General features: G+C 42.3%; 1 protein-coding gene across 5 annotated transcripts in view; it reads left to right on the top strand.

Moving 5' to 3' along the window:
• The window catches only part of LOC147724100 (opsin-5-like), a 1241395-nt gene that overhangs the window by 957725 nt on the left and 265323 nt on the right, over positions 1 to 18347 (top strand). Inside the window, exon 7 of one of the 5 annotated variants that reach the window (XM_086965685.1) lies at positions 9325 to 9457. The exons of the other annotated variants lie outside the window; for them this stretch is intronic. Coding sequence (XP_086821811.1) covers positions 9325 to 9408 — 84 coding nt within the window. The 3' untranslated portion in view covers positions 9409 to 9457. Of the gene's footprint in view, positions 1 to 9324; positions 9458 to 18347 lie in introns of those variants that run through there. 5 annotated transcript variants of the gene reach the window in all.

Here is an 18347-nt window from a genome sequence, read left to right as displayed (position 1 = left end):
CGAGGCTTGATCACATGACTATATATATATATATATATATATATATCTTTTTTTTTTTTTTAAATAAATAAACTTTAATATCCTGACATCGGAGTGCTTGCCGTTTTTTCCGACCGGATTGGTAGGAGTGTGTGACTGCATATGTATATATATATATATATATATATATATATATATATATATATATATATATATATTCCCTCTACATCACCTCGTAAGTTCTCCTCAAACACACGGACCACAAGGTAAGAGCCATGATCACATGATATATTACCTACTGGCAGTCGCCAGTAGGTAGTTATAGTTAGGAGTTTTTTCAATGTTAAATCTCAAAATTCTATTTGGAATAACTTTGGCGCCGGTTGACGAATCTGACTGGAAATTTCCTCAAAATGGCCTCGCGGCGTTCCGGTCCTTCCCTTAAAGTTTGGGGGGGATTCGTCAAGCGGGGGCCGAGATAAAAGGGGGATCCCAAAACGCGTTTTCCCCATGTTAATTTCCATAGGGCGGTCGATTTCACTTTTAGCCCGAACGGCTGAATGGATTTCCACCAAACTTGGCAAAATTGTATGGACTGGTAGCCCCATGTGCCTTTGCTATGTCTCAAGATATGTGCTCCAGTGGATTTTGAGTAATTTAGGTTCAAAAAAATATATATATCTATAGGCTCGCTCCGGTGCGAGCACCGGGTAGCGCACCAGGCACGACACGCGACTTGCGCGCGGAAAGCTGATTGGCTCACGGGTGTCTGTAAACATTCGAAACAGTCCGGAGCGGCCGCCATCTTGTGTCTCGGTAGGATCGAGACACAAGAGGTGACATAAAAAAAAGGGAGAAATGACTATAAGGGGGCAGGGTAGACCCCCTCCTGACCACCTAGGTTTGATATGGAGGCTAAAATAGGGTCCCGCGGGGCATTTTGAAAAAAAAAATTTTTTCGATTTGCGCGGGGGGAGCGCCCGGTACGCGCACCGGGAAGCGCACCGGGAACGCACCGGGGAGCGAAGCACAGGGAAAATCCAGGGCCTTATTTATGAAGGCCTTGCGACAGTTTTGCGCCGCCTATGCGTCACTTTTTGTGACGCACCAGCGGTGTAAAAAAATGCGCCTCGTTGCGCTATATTTAAAAAGTGACGCATCTAGGTAGATGGGTCACTTTTTAAAACCCTGCGCCACATTATACCTGCGTTAGGTATAATGTATGCAGAGGGGGCGTTTCCCCGCAAAAAGCTTTGTAATAGTGACGCAGTGAAATCTATGAGATTTCACTGCGTCACTTTTAGGATGCTGTTGCGTCAAAATCTTGCGCCTGCCTCACAGCAGGTGTAAGACTGACGCAAGACCTTTCACATGGTGCTTTCCCCATGTGAAAGGACGCATTACTGGAGTTGCGTCACTTTTGTGACGCACTCCAGCAATGCGTCACTTTTGTGTTTACAGATACGTCAGAAATACTGACGTATCTGTAACTCCTTGCGACATGATTCGTCATACATTAAATATGACACATCTGGAATGTCGTAAGGAGTGCGCACAGAAAAGTGACGCATCGCTGTTTTCACGCAGCGATGCGTCACTTTTCAGAAATGAGGCCTCCAGTTTATTCACTGTGTCACCTCTACGACCCTTTCTTGCGTCAATACGTCCCTTTTGCATACATAACACCTGACGTAGGAATAATGTGGCGCAGGGGCTTACAAAGTGATGCAACTACCTAGATGTGCCAGTTTGTAAATATGACTGAATAAGGTGCATTTTTTACAGCACTGGTGCGTCACAAAAAGTAACGCATCAGTGGCGTTAAGTGACGCATGGCCTCATAAATGAGTCCTTCAGTCTTCTACTCATGCGTCATATTAAATTTATGACGTATTATGTTGGAAGTTCTTTTAGATACGTTAGTATTTCAGACGTATCTATAAGCGCAAAAGTGAAGCATTGCTGGAGTGTGTCACAAAAATGAAGCAACTCCAGCAATGTATCCTTTCACATGGGGCCAAGCCCCATGTGAAAGGGCCTGCACGCCTGCTGTGAAACAGGCGTAAGATTTGGACGCAACAGCGTCATAAAAGTGACGCAGTGATATCTCATAGATTTCACTGCGTCATCTCTATGACCCTTTCTTGCGTCAATATGTCCCTTTTGCATACATTACACCTGACGTAGGAATAATGTGGCGCAGGGGCTTACAAAGTGACGCATCTACCTAGATGCGCCACTTTGTAAATATGAATAAATAAGGTGCATTTTTTACTGGACTGATGCGTCACAAAAAGTGACGCTCTGGTGGTGTTAAGGTGACGCATGGCTTCATAAATGAGGCCTTCAGCCTTCAACTCAAGCAATGTATCTTTTCTTACCCTTCCACACCCCTGTTCCTTTTCAACATTTTCTTTGAATATCAACATACCCTATATTCACTCTTCTTCTCCTTACTTTTCTTCCCAACATTCACCTTCTTTCAGTCCCCCTACTTCACTTCCTTTCTCCTCTCATACCTTTCTGTTCTTTCTTACTCATCTTCCTTTCCATTATCAATGCACTCCATTTCACTTACTCTTTTTCATTTTTTAAAGAATATAGCTCTTTGATGAGAATTGGAGGTAGTTCTGAAAAGAACTTTTTGTTTTCTTCTTTTTTCAAAACAGGAACAAAAACAGGGAATGGAAACTGCTCAACAGGAGCAAAAAGAACAAAAAAAATTAAGGGTGGAAAGGGCAGCGATGGTTTTCCAATGCTCAACCATGAGCTGTACACTTTGTTCCCCAAAGGTAAGGAGTTGATTGCAGTATCTGCATCTGAGGGCACCATGGTTAAAAGCAGGTTGAATATTTGGCACGAGCTCCAGCGATTGCCCTCTCACAGAAGTAGTTGCTCCTCCGGTGGATGTAGAGGCACCATCACTGGGAACCTCTTGTGCCAGAGCCCTGACACTTTCCCGGGCAAAATTCTGGGGGTGCTTCCTCTCCACATGCCGGATCATCGTGAAGTTTCCAAATGAGTATTTTTTTAAGGGGTTACCCCGTGACAGGACTTCTTTGCAGATCCTGCACTCCACTTTTGGAGCATTCACCTTTTTTTGGTTAGGTGATATTTTAAAAAATTTCCAAATAAAATGTTCCTTCACCTTTCGTTGAGGAGGCTCTTCATTGATGAATTCAGGTTCTTCATCACTGCTGGATTCTCTGGCAGCCATGGTTAACCAAGAAAGATCCAGGAGCAAAAAGGCAGGTCTTGCAGTCACAAAAGTGAAAGAAGTGAAGGAAATGGGTGGGGATTTCATTCTTTGTAAAAAAAACTGTTAGCAACCAATGAAAAGTGTTATTTTAAGGTCACATGACTTGACGCGCTGACGCTGCGCGCACCGGAGCGCTTCCGGGGCACATACGCGGCGCAAACGTAGGCGCTTCCGGGGCGCATACGCGGAGCGAACGTAGGCGCTTCCGGGGGCGCATACGCGGCGCGAACGTAGGCGCTTCCGGGGGCACATACCCGGCGCGAACGTAGGCGCTTCCGGGGGTGCTTACGTTGCGCGCCGAAGTGACGTCATCATAGTTTTACGGAAATGCAAAATCATTTTCATTTCCTTATTTTAAAAAAACTGCTTTTATTTGTATGGTACGAAATGTTTTGCGTTTTTATTAACTTTTCATTCATATTTTTTTCACGAACGAAAGTAGCGCTCTGGGTGCGCTCTCCTGAGAGCTTACTGGAGAGCTTACCGGAGAGCTTACCGGAGCGCGCACCCAGAGCGCCCCAGGAAAAAATGATAAAAAAAAAAAACTTACAAATTAATACTTACACAAAACAGCAAATTGTAAAAAAAAACATAAGTTAGAAACTCGATATAGAAAGGAATTAGCATTTAAAAAACCTATGAAATTCACTGAAAAAACCAAAGGTTTCACACCAGTTATAGTTAGGAATTAGCATTTAAAAAACCTATTAAATTCACTGAAAAAAACATAGGTTTCACACCAGTTATAGTTAGCTGGAAATGTTACTGACATCAAACCATTGAATTTCCCACGTTATAGTTAGTTGGACTCACTATAACTTGCGCGCCTGCAATGCACTGCTGATGACGTCACATATTACATCACTCATGACATGGTCAGTGACATCACTCATGACATCACTGATGACACCATCCTTGTGACAGAGTGAGAGACCTCCTTTCAGTGTAATGTAAGCCTTGAAACACATATTCAAAAAAAGTATTTAACATTTTCAAAAAAATGGAGATACCCATACCAGTTACAACAAACAATTCCGTAATTCCACCATCTATATACACATCCACTCATTCACCAACAGTTCTATATAGTGACTCATACATATACTCACTCATTATATGTAGTGATACACCTATACATCCTGTTACACTTCGACAGTCATCCAAAAGTTACTCACACACATATTCACACATGCAAAAAAACTATTGAACATCCATTTATTTGCATATACAGCAATACACACACTACCACTTTACTTCTAAGAATACTTACACATACTTACTCTCTTAAACAATCACTTATATAAACACATACTTATTTAAACAGGAACTCTTATAATCTCTCACTCTCACATATACTCACTTATATAAATCAATACTCACATATACTAGATTAAAACATATGTCGTTACTGAAAAAGACAATAGTGAGACAGTCGTTTACTCACTAACATACACATATACACACTCATCCATCCATACAGTCCAGTACATATGCTGTCTTCAAAACACATACAAACAGTGAGTCAGTCACCAACCCATACAGCCACTTATACACAAAGTGAAACACTGATACATACATTTTAATATTTAAAAGTTACTTGCTAATATATGTATTCACTAAGATACACTTAATAAGGCAGTTAACCAATCAATTCTTTTAAAAACAAACATCCATTTACACACTTATTTAACCATTTATTCTTCCCTCGTACTTTACAAATACATATACAAAACATATTTATTTTTCAGAAAGACACACATTCACTGGATGGTGTCATCAGTGATGTCATGAGTGATGTCAATGACCATGTCATGAGTGATGTAATATGTGACGTCATCAGCAGTGCATTGCAGGCGCGCAAGTTATAGTGAGTCCAACTAACTATAACGTGGGAATTTCAATGGTTTTACGTCAGTAAAATTTCCAGCTAACTATAACTGGTGTGAAACCTATGGTTTTTTCAGTGAATATATATATATATATATATATATATATATATATATATATATATATATATATATAAGAATGACGATTCTCTAATTATCTAACAGAGAGAATCTTAATTTCATTAAAGACAATGAAGGCTGACATTATTTAATAACTTTTATTGCTGCCCAAACATGCAGCCCTTTAAAGTGTAACAAATACATCATAAATAAAAACATTCCAAACAGCATAACAAAGCGCCATGGTAACCAACTATCTTCTTGCTCTTGGAGCTGCGAAAGGTACAGTAACTTCAACTGCTTCCATTTTAAATGTTATTATGAAACCTTTACAAGGAAGGAGAGTCTGAAAGAGAAAAGGGAGAGTAAGTAGAACTTGTTTCTGGTTATGACAAAAGATTAAAGACAATATGACATTAGTAGCCCGGAAAAAAGTTTATAATCAAAAGCAATTGTTAATAAACCATCCACCAGTGAGTGGTGGGAGGGATAATGTCAGCCTCCGTTGTCTTTAACCCTTTCGATGCTCATGACGAGCTCAGCTCGTCATGATGCACAGTTGAGCTGTGCTGATGACGAGCTGAGCTCGTCATAAAAAAAGTAAAATAGTAATTTCCAGCACAGGAGGGGAAAACACCTAGCAGCCAAGGTGTTAATGAAATCAAGATTTTCTCTGTCTGATAAGTGGAGAATCGTCATTTCATTACAAGACCGGAGGCTACATTATGCAAGTTTAAAGCTTTTCAGTGCTATATTGCTTACATGTTCCACAGGTTTAAGGTAAAATTTAACAAAAGTGGAACCATTTGACCAATATGCTGCTTTAAGAATGTCTGAAAGGGATCCTCCACCCCAAAATACTGTACTGGTCATAGCGCCACGGGAAGAGTGTGCGCCGAACTTGGATAAATCTATATCTGCTTCAAACATCACTGTTCTGACCCATCTCGAAATTGAAGCAGAAGAGACTGCCTTATAGGGTTTGACAAAGTAAATTAGTAGTTGTTATTAATTGCTAGGTCTAAAAGTAATAATTTTCTGTTCATACACCTTCATACAACTAACCACGCATAGTTTGGGAAAATCTAAAAAAATAAGGGTAGAAAAATTTTTCAGACATGATCTTGGTCCTTTTCATTATTTCGAACAACACTCCATCTGGGGAATAAATCCTGTTGCATATCTCTAACGTCTCTACATCAGACACTCTTCTAAAAGATATAAGGCAAAGTAATGTAGCTAGCTTAATGTATAATTGTTTCCTTGAAAGGAGATAGGTATCTGGCCAGGACGAAAAAAGATCAAAGATAAGGTTTTTGTTCCATAAAGAATTATATTTGGATTTAGGGGGATGTTTACATCTTATACCCTTCATCACTCTACGAATTAAGGGATCAGTACCAATAGAAAAGTAATTTAACAAAGAATACCCTGCAGAAGTTGCTGATCTGTAACAATTTACTGTTCTATAACATGGTCTTGAATTAAAAAGGTCCGCTAAGTAGTTTGCTACTTCTACTACACGTGTCTCCACGGGATCCATATCCCGTTCCAGGCACCAACGGCACCATTTTTTCCATGCACCAGTGTATCTTCTCCTTGTTCCCGGAGCCCTTGACTCATCCAATAGGCTTTTAGCTTCTCCTGAAATGCCTGAGTAGCTTCTTGAACCCCTGAAATCTTCCAGGCATGAAGGTTCATGTTTCTTTCTAAAAGAAGAGGGTGTATTTTCCGACTTTCTTCCAACTACTTCCCCCCAAACCTCAAGCTAGTCACTGCATGAGGTAGCTAATTATTCAATAGATGAGTCTTCCTCTAACTATAATACAGAACTCGAACCACTCAAGTTAGATCAGCATATGACCTACCTAGTGCTCTGTAGGACCAATAAATGCCTTGTGACCCCTTAGAGATCTGCCTGATTAGACAAAACCAGAACTAGGATTTACACCATACAGCATCATGTTTGGGGGAAGACAATTATCATTCTAAGACCCTAGTTTTTGGTGTTAGATATATACAGTAAGGTCTGTATGTACTAGTTGATTTTATTGTTCTCCAGTTTAAGATGTCCAATAAAACCTATGTTCCACTGATTATAATGTGGCATGCTCAAAAGTCCACAATATCACTCTAAGATTCTACCATTGGTTTTGTTTCATTAGTTGTAATAAACTTCTGCACAAGCAGTATTACTAGAGTTGGACTGCACAACTATTTAAAGGGGGGCAAATCAAGAATCTTCATAACTTGTCTTACTACTTTATATTGTTGATTAATATTCTCAAATCTAAGATGTCCACACAGAAACTATACAACATTAAGAGAAAATGTACCTTACAAATTACTATGTTCTAATGAATGCAATGTGGCATGTTTAGGGGCACATGCTATCATTCCAAAGACTACCATAATGTATCTAAATGTGCCACATTATTTACAAAAATTATATTACTAATACAGGATTATTAATTGCAGGGGGACATATCAAGAATCTCTCTAACCTATCATATTACAATATATACTTTGCAAAATACGTTCTTCAGTCTAAGATGTCCAATGCGGAATTTATGCAATACCAAGAGAAAATATATACTATATTGTAAACTGTTCCATTCAAATGTAAGGAAATATTTACTGCCTGTGAAAACAGTTCCTGTGACATTGGCGAACCCATGGAACGATCATCACATCCTACGCAGATGACACAGATTGCATACTCTCACTGTCAGAAGATCCCTTCACCAAGAAGGCCAACTTTCTCAGGTGCATGATGGGCATCGTCAACTGGATAAATAGCAGCTGCCTAAAACTCAACACAGACAAAACAGAAGTGCTGATCTTCTGGAACAACATCTCCCTGTGGAACCGCTCTAGTGGCCGACCAAACTAGGACCAGCACCTACTTCGACAGATCACGCTTGCAAACTTGGTATCATCCTGGACAGCAAGTTCACCATGAAAAACCAGATCGATGCAGTCTCTTGTTTACTACCTCACCCTTTGCATGCTCCGTAAGATCTACAAATGGAATCTCATCAACACCAGAAGAACCTTCACTCAAGCCCTAGTCATCAGTCAGCTGAACTCCGGCAACACACTCTAATAGGAATCACCACGCACCTCCTGAAGAGACTACAGACCATACAGAATTCAGTGGCCTGACTTATCCTCAACCTTCTCAAATGGACCCACACCAACCCCCACCTCAATAAGCTCCACTGGCTCCCCATTCCGAAGAGATGTCAATTTAAGGTGCTAACGCACCATCAAGGACCTCACAATCAAGGACCAGCTTACATTAACCACCGCCTGAACTTACACGAACCCTCCAGACACCTGCAGTCTGCTTCCCTCCCCCTTGCACACACCCCCCATATCCACCGAAGCAACAGTGGCGGAAGCTCCTTCTCCTACTTTGTGGTGAAATTCTGGAACAACCTCCCCCATCTCCGATAGACCATTGCCTCTGCAGCTGTGTTCTCAGCGTTTGGAGACCCTTGTGGGTGACTAGATGTACTCTCTAAATCCTGTTTGATTGTATAAGTCCTTAGTCTAAGATGAATAATACTATATAATGTCAATGAAAAAGATACTTACTACATAACAATAGGCTCTGGTGAATTTTATTTGGCCTGTAAATACTGCCTTCTACATTTGCACTTACGTTTGAGCTGTCCTTTGTGGAGCATTCATTGTTACCCACTGTATTGGGCCTTTACAAATAATTCAAAAAGCTGTTAGGATCACCACCTCAAAGAAATTAAAAGACAAAAAATGTACAAATATATAACACTAAGCATCAGGTCATTTAAAGATTGCCACCAGTCTTCTACTCACAAACTGACACCCCAACATTGTTCAAATACTTTAGTCCAATCATTCTTCTGAACTTGATCACTGAACTTGAACACAGACATACTCTACTTGTAATTATACAAAACAATACTGTTTGCTGGAATGTCTTTTATAGATTGTCCAATTCTTTTGATCCTTGACCCAGTACCACCCCTTTGTAAGCAACATTTGTGTTATGGCCACTTGACATTTTGTATTAGACTACCATTAGAACAACAGCTAAGAAGTATTTCCACCTCGACCACAGTGATTGATTTCAGCCTTTCTTCCAATTTTAATTAGGTAAACATGCCACTGACTTTCGGACTTAGCACTCATATTCGAACAGTGTCTTACCCGAATAGTCCTTTCCTGAAGCCACCTTAAATTATTGCTTTACTTTTTACTAGACTGGGTTTCCCAGCACCAATTTCCAGGTATGTTGTTTTTTTATGGGCTTTCAGTTTGGTGTACACCACTGGATAGCAATATGCTCGAACCGCAGTGAGAGTCGTCATGATACCTATGCTTCTCTTTCCAAACATAGACACACCAAGACCAGATCTCATCTCTCAGGTACAACTTTTCTGCTGTCTGTAATCACTCAGCTAACTAGACCATAATCTCTTTACCTAATACTCCCCCTTTTTTCATTAATTGACTTTCCGAACCACATTGTGAGTCAGAATTTGATGTGGTTTTTAAAAATGATAGAATTGGTAGGAACCTGTATCATCACAAATTAATTTACATGATGCTTGTTTTTTGTTTATAAGACTATCCCTTTGTTTTCTAAGCACCATATATTGTTCCAGAAGCAGTAACTTCACAGTTTATTAAATCTTCACTTTATGACAATGTTTTAGCTCAGTTACTTGTCTTCTCTGCTCCCCTTTGCCCAGAAGTTGAAAGATTATTATATAATCGAAACACTTCCTCTCATTTTTTGTCTGCCCGCCCCACTTTCCTCTCTACAACCCTCTTCTTCTCTCTGTTCTCCTTCCCAGTGGCAACACCTACTTTTGACTTTGCTTGACTAAGTACACTACTTAAAAAAACTTCCCATTATGAAAGTAGTCTTTGCTCTAACTATCTCAAAGATGATTTCCTGCACAAGTGCTTGACCCACAATTTTCCTCCTAGTTTTAATTATGTTGATGCATGTTCAATCACTTTACTTTTTGAATCTACAACTACAGAAGCATTGCACTGGATAATTGTTATTTATATCTAATGAGGGTTGCCCACAATGTGCCATGTCCTACGATTGTTACCCCTTTTTGCAATGAACACACAATATTGTGAAAAACTATTTCTTACTTTGCCCTCCTTAATGATAATAATGATTTGTTTTGTTTTATTTATTTTTTATTTTATCCTCTGTCAATTTTTTGATACCTTCTTATGTATAATGGTTTTTTTCTTGATGATTTGGTTATAGATATTGAGGAGCACATCAAAAAAATGCTACACAGGTTTTAGAGTCTTTATTTCGATATCACATAATAGAAGGATCCTGTTCTTCACTCAACCTTGTATTAAGCATATCTAACTAACCTATACGTATACCTAGGGTCCAGTGCAGGTGTAGGTGTAACTGGTCTTCTAGGCTGTGTCAGGAAAATGGGGTTCTTGTTTCGTTTGTGTCCCTGAAGCTTAACATTAGGTCAGCCAATTGACCCTAGGAGTCTACTTCTACGTCCTTGGTACAAGTCGTCGCAGGTGCAAAAAGAACAATTGATGGACATAATGCAAAACAATGTCATACATTCACCCCAGTACAGAGATCTGGGCCTAAATCTATTGTTTTTTTGCTCACCATGCCATTCCAGTTTGGACCCAGCCATATGCAATTCAGTCTTCAGGGAGGATCTTTCCAGATCCTCCCTGGACTGGAAAAAAGCATCCTAGGACCGGTTTCTGGCTTTCAGCAGGTCCAGCCTTTACGGTTCTCCTCAGAGATCACAGCATCTGGTCTAGTCCATCTCCTGTCAAGAGGTGTTCAGAAAACGATACTGGGATGCCATATTTATGCCCAGTGCCAGCCAGTGGATGGGGGAACTCCTGGCCACTCCCCAACCTATGGAGTAAAAGTTCCCAGGGATGACCCTCCTACCTTTTGCAGCACTTGTTGTGTGTTTTACTTCTAACTATCTGACAGTTTCCCCCTCTACCTAAAACCAACATGGCAGAACCTCCTTTCTCCTGTGCAGAACTCTCTATTCCCACTTAGAGGTATGTCTATGACAATGAGCAAACCCTCCCTTATGGTCACTCCAAACCAGTTCTAGGTTTGAAGACAGGTTGGCTTAAAAGAGAAAAGTGAAGGAGGAATAAGTGTGAGATAAATCTGCCAGTGACAGTGAAGGCATCCTTTGAAGTTAATTAGGTTTATGGGACAAGCTCCATGGCCATCCTGTCAGGGGAATGTGAACCCATCTCCCTTTTTTTTAGCTCTGGGAGGCACTTCACACCTAATCAAGGAGCCATTCAGCTTCTGGGTGACAGTAGACACAGGCAGAAAGGTACATTTTGCGCAGGATCTTTTGTTTCTATTGACTCTCAAACACAGGGTCTGACTCACTGGCTCACTTCTGCCGTTGACTCCGTGGCACCTTTAAAACTAGTTAGAGCGAGGTGCTGTCACGACTCCCAAAGGTGGTTCACCGAGGATCTCAAAGCCCAAAAACTTGGGCTTTGACAGGCAGAACGGCGCTGGCGCCGGGGGTACTCCCCTGAGACCAAACAAATATTCTCCTCCCTGCTTGGAGAGTATAAGTTAGCCATAGCCTCGGCTAAATCTCTCTACTTGTCCAACAGAATCTTGGATTCATCCAACAAATCCAAAGATATATTTTCAATCGTTGAGGAGTTGTCCAATCCAGCGAGAGTCACTATCGCACCCCTCCCTTCTCAGTCTCTATGTGACTCCCTGAACCAATTCTTCGTGGAAAAACTTATCAAGATTAAAAACAGTATTTCTGTCCAAGCCCCGCCAGTCCCTCCTCTGCTTGCTGTTTCTTGCCACCATCCCAATACTCACATCCTAACTCAGATTCCCCTCATTTCGAAAGACAATTTTCTTGCCCTCTTGCACAAAGTTTCTTCTGGTTCACCTAGCGACTGTTGCCCCCCCTCGGCCCTTCGGGAAGCTTTTACCGCCTGCCCTGAACCCCCCCTGGCCCTTTTGAACAACTCTCTTGCCACGGGGGAGGTCCCTTGCTCCTTTAAGCAGGCCGAGGTGGTTGCCATTCTGAAGAAACCCTCGGCAGATCCCTCCATCATGAGCAACTTTCGTCCCATATCCCTTCTCCCTTTCCTCAGTAAAGTCTTGGAGTCACATGTAACCCAAACTCTCAGCTCTTTTGTTGAGGAATCGTGCTTTTTGGACCCCCAGCAGGCCGGGTTCAGACCTGCGCATTCCACAGAGGCGGTCATCTTCTCTGTGATGGAGGAATTGCGCAGAGGGGCCGACGCTAACATCTGTCAGGCCCTGGTTCTCCTGGATTTGTCGGCCGCCTTTGACACGGTCGACCATGGCATTTTGGTCGACCGTGTCAGAGAGGCTGGCATCCAGGGTACCGCCCTGGAGTGGGTTCAGGCTTTTCTGACCAAACGCCAGCAAGCAGTCAGACTGTCCCAGTTCTCCGCCACTCAGGTCGGGCTGACCTGCAGTGTCCCGCAGGGTTCCTCTTTGTCCCCTCTTCTTTTTAATTTATATCTGGTTCCTCTAATCCGCTCCCTCCGCGGGTTGAGTGTCACCACGTTCAATTACGCGGACGACATTCAATTGGTCTTCACTATTGATTCCTCGGATGAATCAATCTCCACTTTTCAAACCACGCTTTGTTTTATTAGTAATTGGATGAGCTCAAACCATCTGAAGCTCAACCCCGACAAGACCGAGCTGGTTCTTGTCGGGGGACCCTCCAACCCTTGGCAACCATCCTTTTGGCCGGCAAGTCTGGGCAGCTCCCCATGCCCAGTCAACTCAGCCAAAAGTCTGGGAGTCGTCATTAGTAGCGATCTTTCTATGATGCCCCAGATCAGCGCAGTAGTGTCCTCTAGCCACTTCCAGCTCAGGAAAATCCGCAAAATCTCTCGCCTACTCACTACCGAGGCTCTTACCTTGGCTTTGCTTGCGTTAGTCATTTCCAGACTCGACTACGCAAATGCACTGTATGTAGGCATCCCTGACTATCAAATCAAGAGACTCCAGTTGATCCAAAATCAGGCCGCTCGCCTGATTTACCGCCAACCTAGAGATCAACATGTTCGCCCTCTCTTAAAAAGTCTCCATTGGCTTCCGGTCTCTGCTCGCTGTAAGTTCAAGCTAGGCTGCATCATTTCTAAATCCCTTGCAGGTCACGGTCCCCTTTTCATTTCTTCCCTTCTCCACCCGTATGTTCCTCTTCGCAATCTCCGGTCATCTCAGATGGCCCTGCTATCAGTTCCAAGATTCAAGAGGAAGAAGCATGGCGGCCTCAGGTTTTCATTTTTAGCTCCCTCTTTTTGGAACACCCTTCCCCTTCCTCTTAGGTTGCCCTCCCCACACACCAGGTTCAGATCCCTTCTCAAGACTTTCCTCTTCATTGAGGCCTACAATTAGTTCTCCCCCTCACGTTTCTTTCATTGTCCTCAGCACAAGCGCCAAGAAACCTTAAGGTGTTAGCTGCGCTCTACAAATTTTTTTAACATAACATAACATAACAGGAAAAAAAATGGCAACTTACTGAAAGTGTCATTTTCAATATATTATTATTAAATCCAATTTGACCATTATGTTGGGCTTTAAATTACTATTGAAATGAGTCCTTGAGTTATTCATTCAAAGACAGTACTTCAGTCAATTTGGACCATAAAAGCACATATATTAGAAAGATAACATTCTGTACAAATATACAGAAACCTTTCAGATGCTATGTACAAAGACGGTATTAAAATTCATAGCTATCGCATCTTAAAACAAGTTCAAGAACAAATCTAAAAACAGTTATCAACAGACACCCTAAAACCATAATTAATGCTAATAATTTAACATCAGTATATCGTGATAATGTTCAATGTGTAATGTCAAATCAAAACACCAACGTTAAACATTAAAACAGCAATGAGTTAAAATGGCAAATAGCTAATTTTAAGGAGTTATCAAACCTGATACATACTTCCTCTGTACATAGGGACTGCAAATAAATCAGTGCTGCTCTACATTTATTGATCCATAGCTTCTTTAAAATTGGAATCAAAAGGCCACTTCTCAAATGTTCATAATACTTGCAATAAAAAACAAAATGGAGCAAGGTTTGTTGGAGATTTTATCACAAGTACAACAGCATACATTAGCAACATTGTACTGTCCAAGGGGGTAGCAAAGTTTCCACCTGGTTGTTCCCAAACGAAACCTGGTGAGTAACATTCTTTCCCAAGGATGGCTAATCCATTCTAGATATGGTTCCAACCCAGGGCTACTTTGGATCAATGTACACTCCCCTAAGAAGTGCTTTGCAGACTTAAGCACTTCCCTCCCCCTGTTCATCACGAATGTATTCTTGATCCATACTTTAGCCTACCTAATAATGGATCAAGGGATAAAAAATAGATTAGGTCTTTCCAACTTCCAATTCGACTGGATATATTTGAGACAGAGAATTGTGGGACCAAGAGCACATACCATGCAGTCCTCAATAATATCTCTATTAAGTCTGCCCTGGTCATTACTCTAAATTGAGCACCAAAGAAGCAAAGGCGTCAATTTAATATAATCCTCTACATAATCCCGGTCTAATTCTTGATGCACCAAAATGGTGTGACTACTTGGTGGGACCCCCAAAATTCTTCTAAGTACCTTGTTGTCTTCAATCTGCAGGTTTTTAACATTACAGTGGCCCCATACCTCTGCACTATATATGAGAATGGGAATACATGTATGTTTGTAGCTCTGAACAATAAGATGAATGGGCTCATTCCCTATCCAAGAAGCGAAACTAAAGATATAACCAACAGCCCATGAGAAACAAACACTCCTACTCGAAAGACAGGCAGCTTAAGTATTATTTTGCTGAAATGTTACACCCAGATAAGGAAAGAAAATAACTCTTTCCAAACACTTCCCCTTAATCGTTATAGTGCGAAATTTCATATTTTTGGGGCCACACGTGACAGCAAAAGTTTTAGACCTGTTGGCTTCTAAGTCAAGTGCCCCAAAAAGCTCACAAGCCCATACTTATATTTCTAGCTACCTTCAATTCAAAATTAAACATTTTATGGTGTTATAATATAACCAAGTGATTTTGCTATGGACTAGCCAGCATTGCCACAGAGAAAATAACTTTGGAAGTTTTCCAATGCCAGGGCAAGTAAAACATAAAATATGCATGTACAGATTTTCAATTAGCAGGAACCATGTCTATGGGCATTTATGGCCTACCTTAGGGGTTACCTAAAATATTAAAAATAAGGCTCCAGCCTTTAAAGAGGTTTGTTTTGCCAGGTCGAATTGGCAGTTTTAAAACTGCATACTTAAGCTGCAGGAGGAGGCCTGGAGTTATGGTTTGCATTGTCACTTGTATACGCTGCAGGCCATAGTAACATTTAACTTATAGGCACTGGGTACACCTTTGAACCATATACTATAGACTGATAGGTAAGGTAAATATGCCAATTAGGAGTGTAACCAATTGCAACATGTTTTAGGGGTCAGAGCACATGCACTGAGCACTGTTAGCTGGGTCCCACTAGAAGAAAAATCTATCAAAGAAATTGGGGTGACCAAGTAAAAAGGGTAATTTTCCTACATAATACAAACAGTAAATGATGACGAAAAAATAGTACAGGTGACAATATTCTTTCATATTCTCATTACAATTCCATCAATGTTTGCTTCATAATTTTACATGTAAACAATATATTTGATTTTCAAAGCAAAATATGGTTTTAATATTGATTTTCTATTCATAGAACTGAGGAATAAGAAGTTTGCACATTCATAAAATACCTATTTGTTTGTCCTCTATGTTTACAGGTTTATTGTTAGTGGTTTACCCAATTTTCCAGTTTCACGGACCATCAACTTCCTTTAAGGATGTAAATAGCGAAAACCCACTTTTTTCATCCCCTTGAATCTCATACAAGTATACAACCAGGGGCAATGTAAATTGGTGTATTCCCCATTTTCAGATTGTCTTTAAATTTGGTAAAGTTTTTCAATAGTTGAAGGGAAATGGAAAACTTTTTTTATTTTTATTTTTTTTATTTTCCATTAAGCAAACAAAATGACATTACAATACATCCCCCCTAAGATAAAACACACGAATAATCATGAAAACTCAGAAACATAAATGTCCCTACAGGTCCAACAAAAAGGACATATAACTCCAAATTAAAAATTAAAACAATAAGAAAGAAACATCCTCACATTCACCCTGAACGTTGGTTACAAAGTCGCGCTGGAATAATAGAGCGTCATCCATTCAACATGCAATACATCCTTCCTGGCCTCCCATCCCCACCCTCGCAATCTTTAATTTGCATCACCCTGCTCACCGTCGGCCGCCCTAGTCAAAAGAAACAGACGTAATGGCTCCCAAATGTCTTTCGGTCTCAAAATTGTTGGTAATTCTTCCGTGTACGTTTCCATGTTTTCTTTACAGTAGACCAAATCCTTTATCCAGTGTTCCACATTCAGGATACATCCCCCCCCCCAACGTAATTGCCACTCTCCATGTAGCCATAAGTAGGGCCAATCTTACAAATCTCTCACTCACTCCCCTGATGTGTGGCACACAGCACAGCAGGCAGACAAGCAGCGGTGCACTGGAGCTCCACGGATACCATAATCTTTATGTGTCTCACTACCGATTCCTAGAACTCATACACCCGTCTACATCTCCAAGCCAGATGCAGAAAATCCACATCCCCCTGTCTGCAATGCGCACAACAGTCAGATTCACTCGAGGCGTGGCTTCGCAACTGAGGATGGCGGTCGCATGAGCCGAGAGCTCCGCAGCAGCCTAACCAACAATCCTGTGAAACAGTGACTCCGCCCGTACCTGGAGGCACCTTTCTGGGGGCAATACCAGAGTGACCCTGTGTGCTGTCCACCGGTGCTGCTTTCGATCTGGGTCGCAGCCGAAGACCGTGGTAATGCAGATGAGGCCCGGAAGCACTGTTGCGGTAATGGCGGCATGACGGGGAGAGACGGCCTGCTCCACCGAGAAGCGTCATTCATCCTGTCCCCCTGCAGGCCCCGCTGAAGAGCTTTGAGGAGCAGAAGGCCGCGCAGGAGAGGCGGATGACATGGGATGCCTGTACAAGGCAGAGAATTGTGGCCGCGGCTGTCAACTGCTCTGGCTGGTGCCTGACTCGGCTCCGGTGGGGGGCAGCTGCCGATGAGGAGGTTTATGCGGTTAGGAAGCGGTTAGAAGGACTACTCCAGTGCGAGCTGGAGTGCTGCCCGGGCTGGCGCTGCCGACCACGCCTGCAGGGAGGTAGGGTGTTGGCTGAGCAGTCCGGCCTGAGAAGGCGGCCGAGTGTGTTTACCCTGCGGTTGTCTCCTGGCAAGGAGGAAGAGGGCCCGTGAGGACTCAAGCTGGACTTGCACGAGTGCTGACTCTCTGCGCTGAGGTTGGACCAGCACGACTGTCGGACTGGTTGGGGGTGCTTGCTGTGGTGAGTGGGGTCAGGTGAGAGGAGTGGCGCTGCCTGGACCCCCTGGATGGCGGACAAGCACCTAGTGGGACTACTGTTTATTTCAAACCTTCTGGGGGCAATACCTCCACATAGACCTCCCCCCCTTTCCTCTTCTTTCCTCCACCTGAGGTTCAAACTGTGGCTGAATCACCTCCTGGGAGTTCAGATTGCGTCCTGAGATTCGGTTGCTGTGCCCACGTGAGGTTTTGTCAACAGCAGAGGAGGGCTGGGACTGAGACACCTAAACTGGCTTGCTGCAGTCCTAACAAGGCATTGGCCTGGAATTACTTCTCTGATACCGGATAGACTATCCCGCTGTTTGAGTTCTCTGGCGCACTGGTAGTGGACGGTAGGGGATACGCATATTTAACGTGATACAATTGTTCCCTGTCTGGCCTAGGTCTTTGCCCAATAACGCCTAACAGGTGCCTGACCGGGGTACACGGTGCCCTGGTGACCATGGTTGGATAACTGCGTGGGGGACGGGGACACTGGCGTCAGTGGCAAACCCTCCTGGAGAGCAGCGCCTGCGTTCCTTCACAAGAGCTCAAGTAGCACTGCAAATAGGGAAGCCTAGGGGGAAGCAGGCAGGACCTCCCCCAGAATTAGAGGAGGATGCATCCGGTGCTGTTGAGTTT

This window comes from Lissotriton vulgaris, chromosome 4_1 (genome assembly GCF_964263255.1).
Source record: "Lissotriton vulgaris chromosome 4_1, aLisVul1.2, whole genome shotgun sequence".
Classification (NCBI taxonomy): Eukaryota; Metazoa; Chordata; class Amphibia; order Caudata; family Salamandridae; genus Lissotriton; species Lissotriton vulgaris.
Note: the sequence above shows the minus strand (reverse complement) of the source record. Positions and strands in the feature narration are given on the sequence as shown.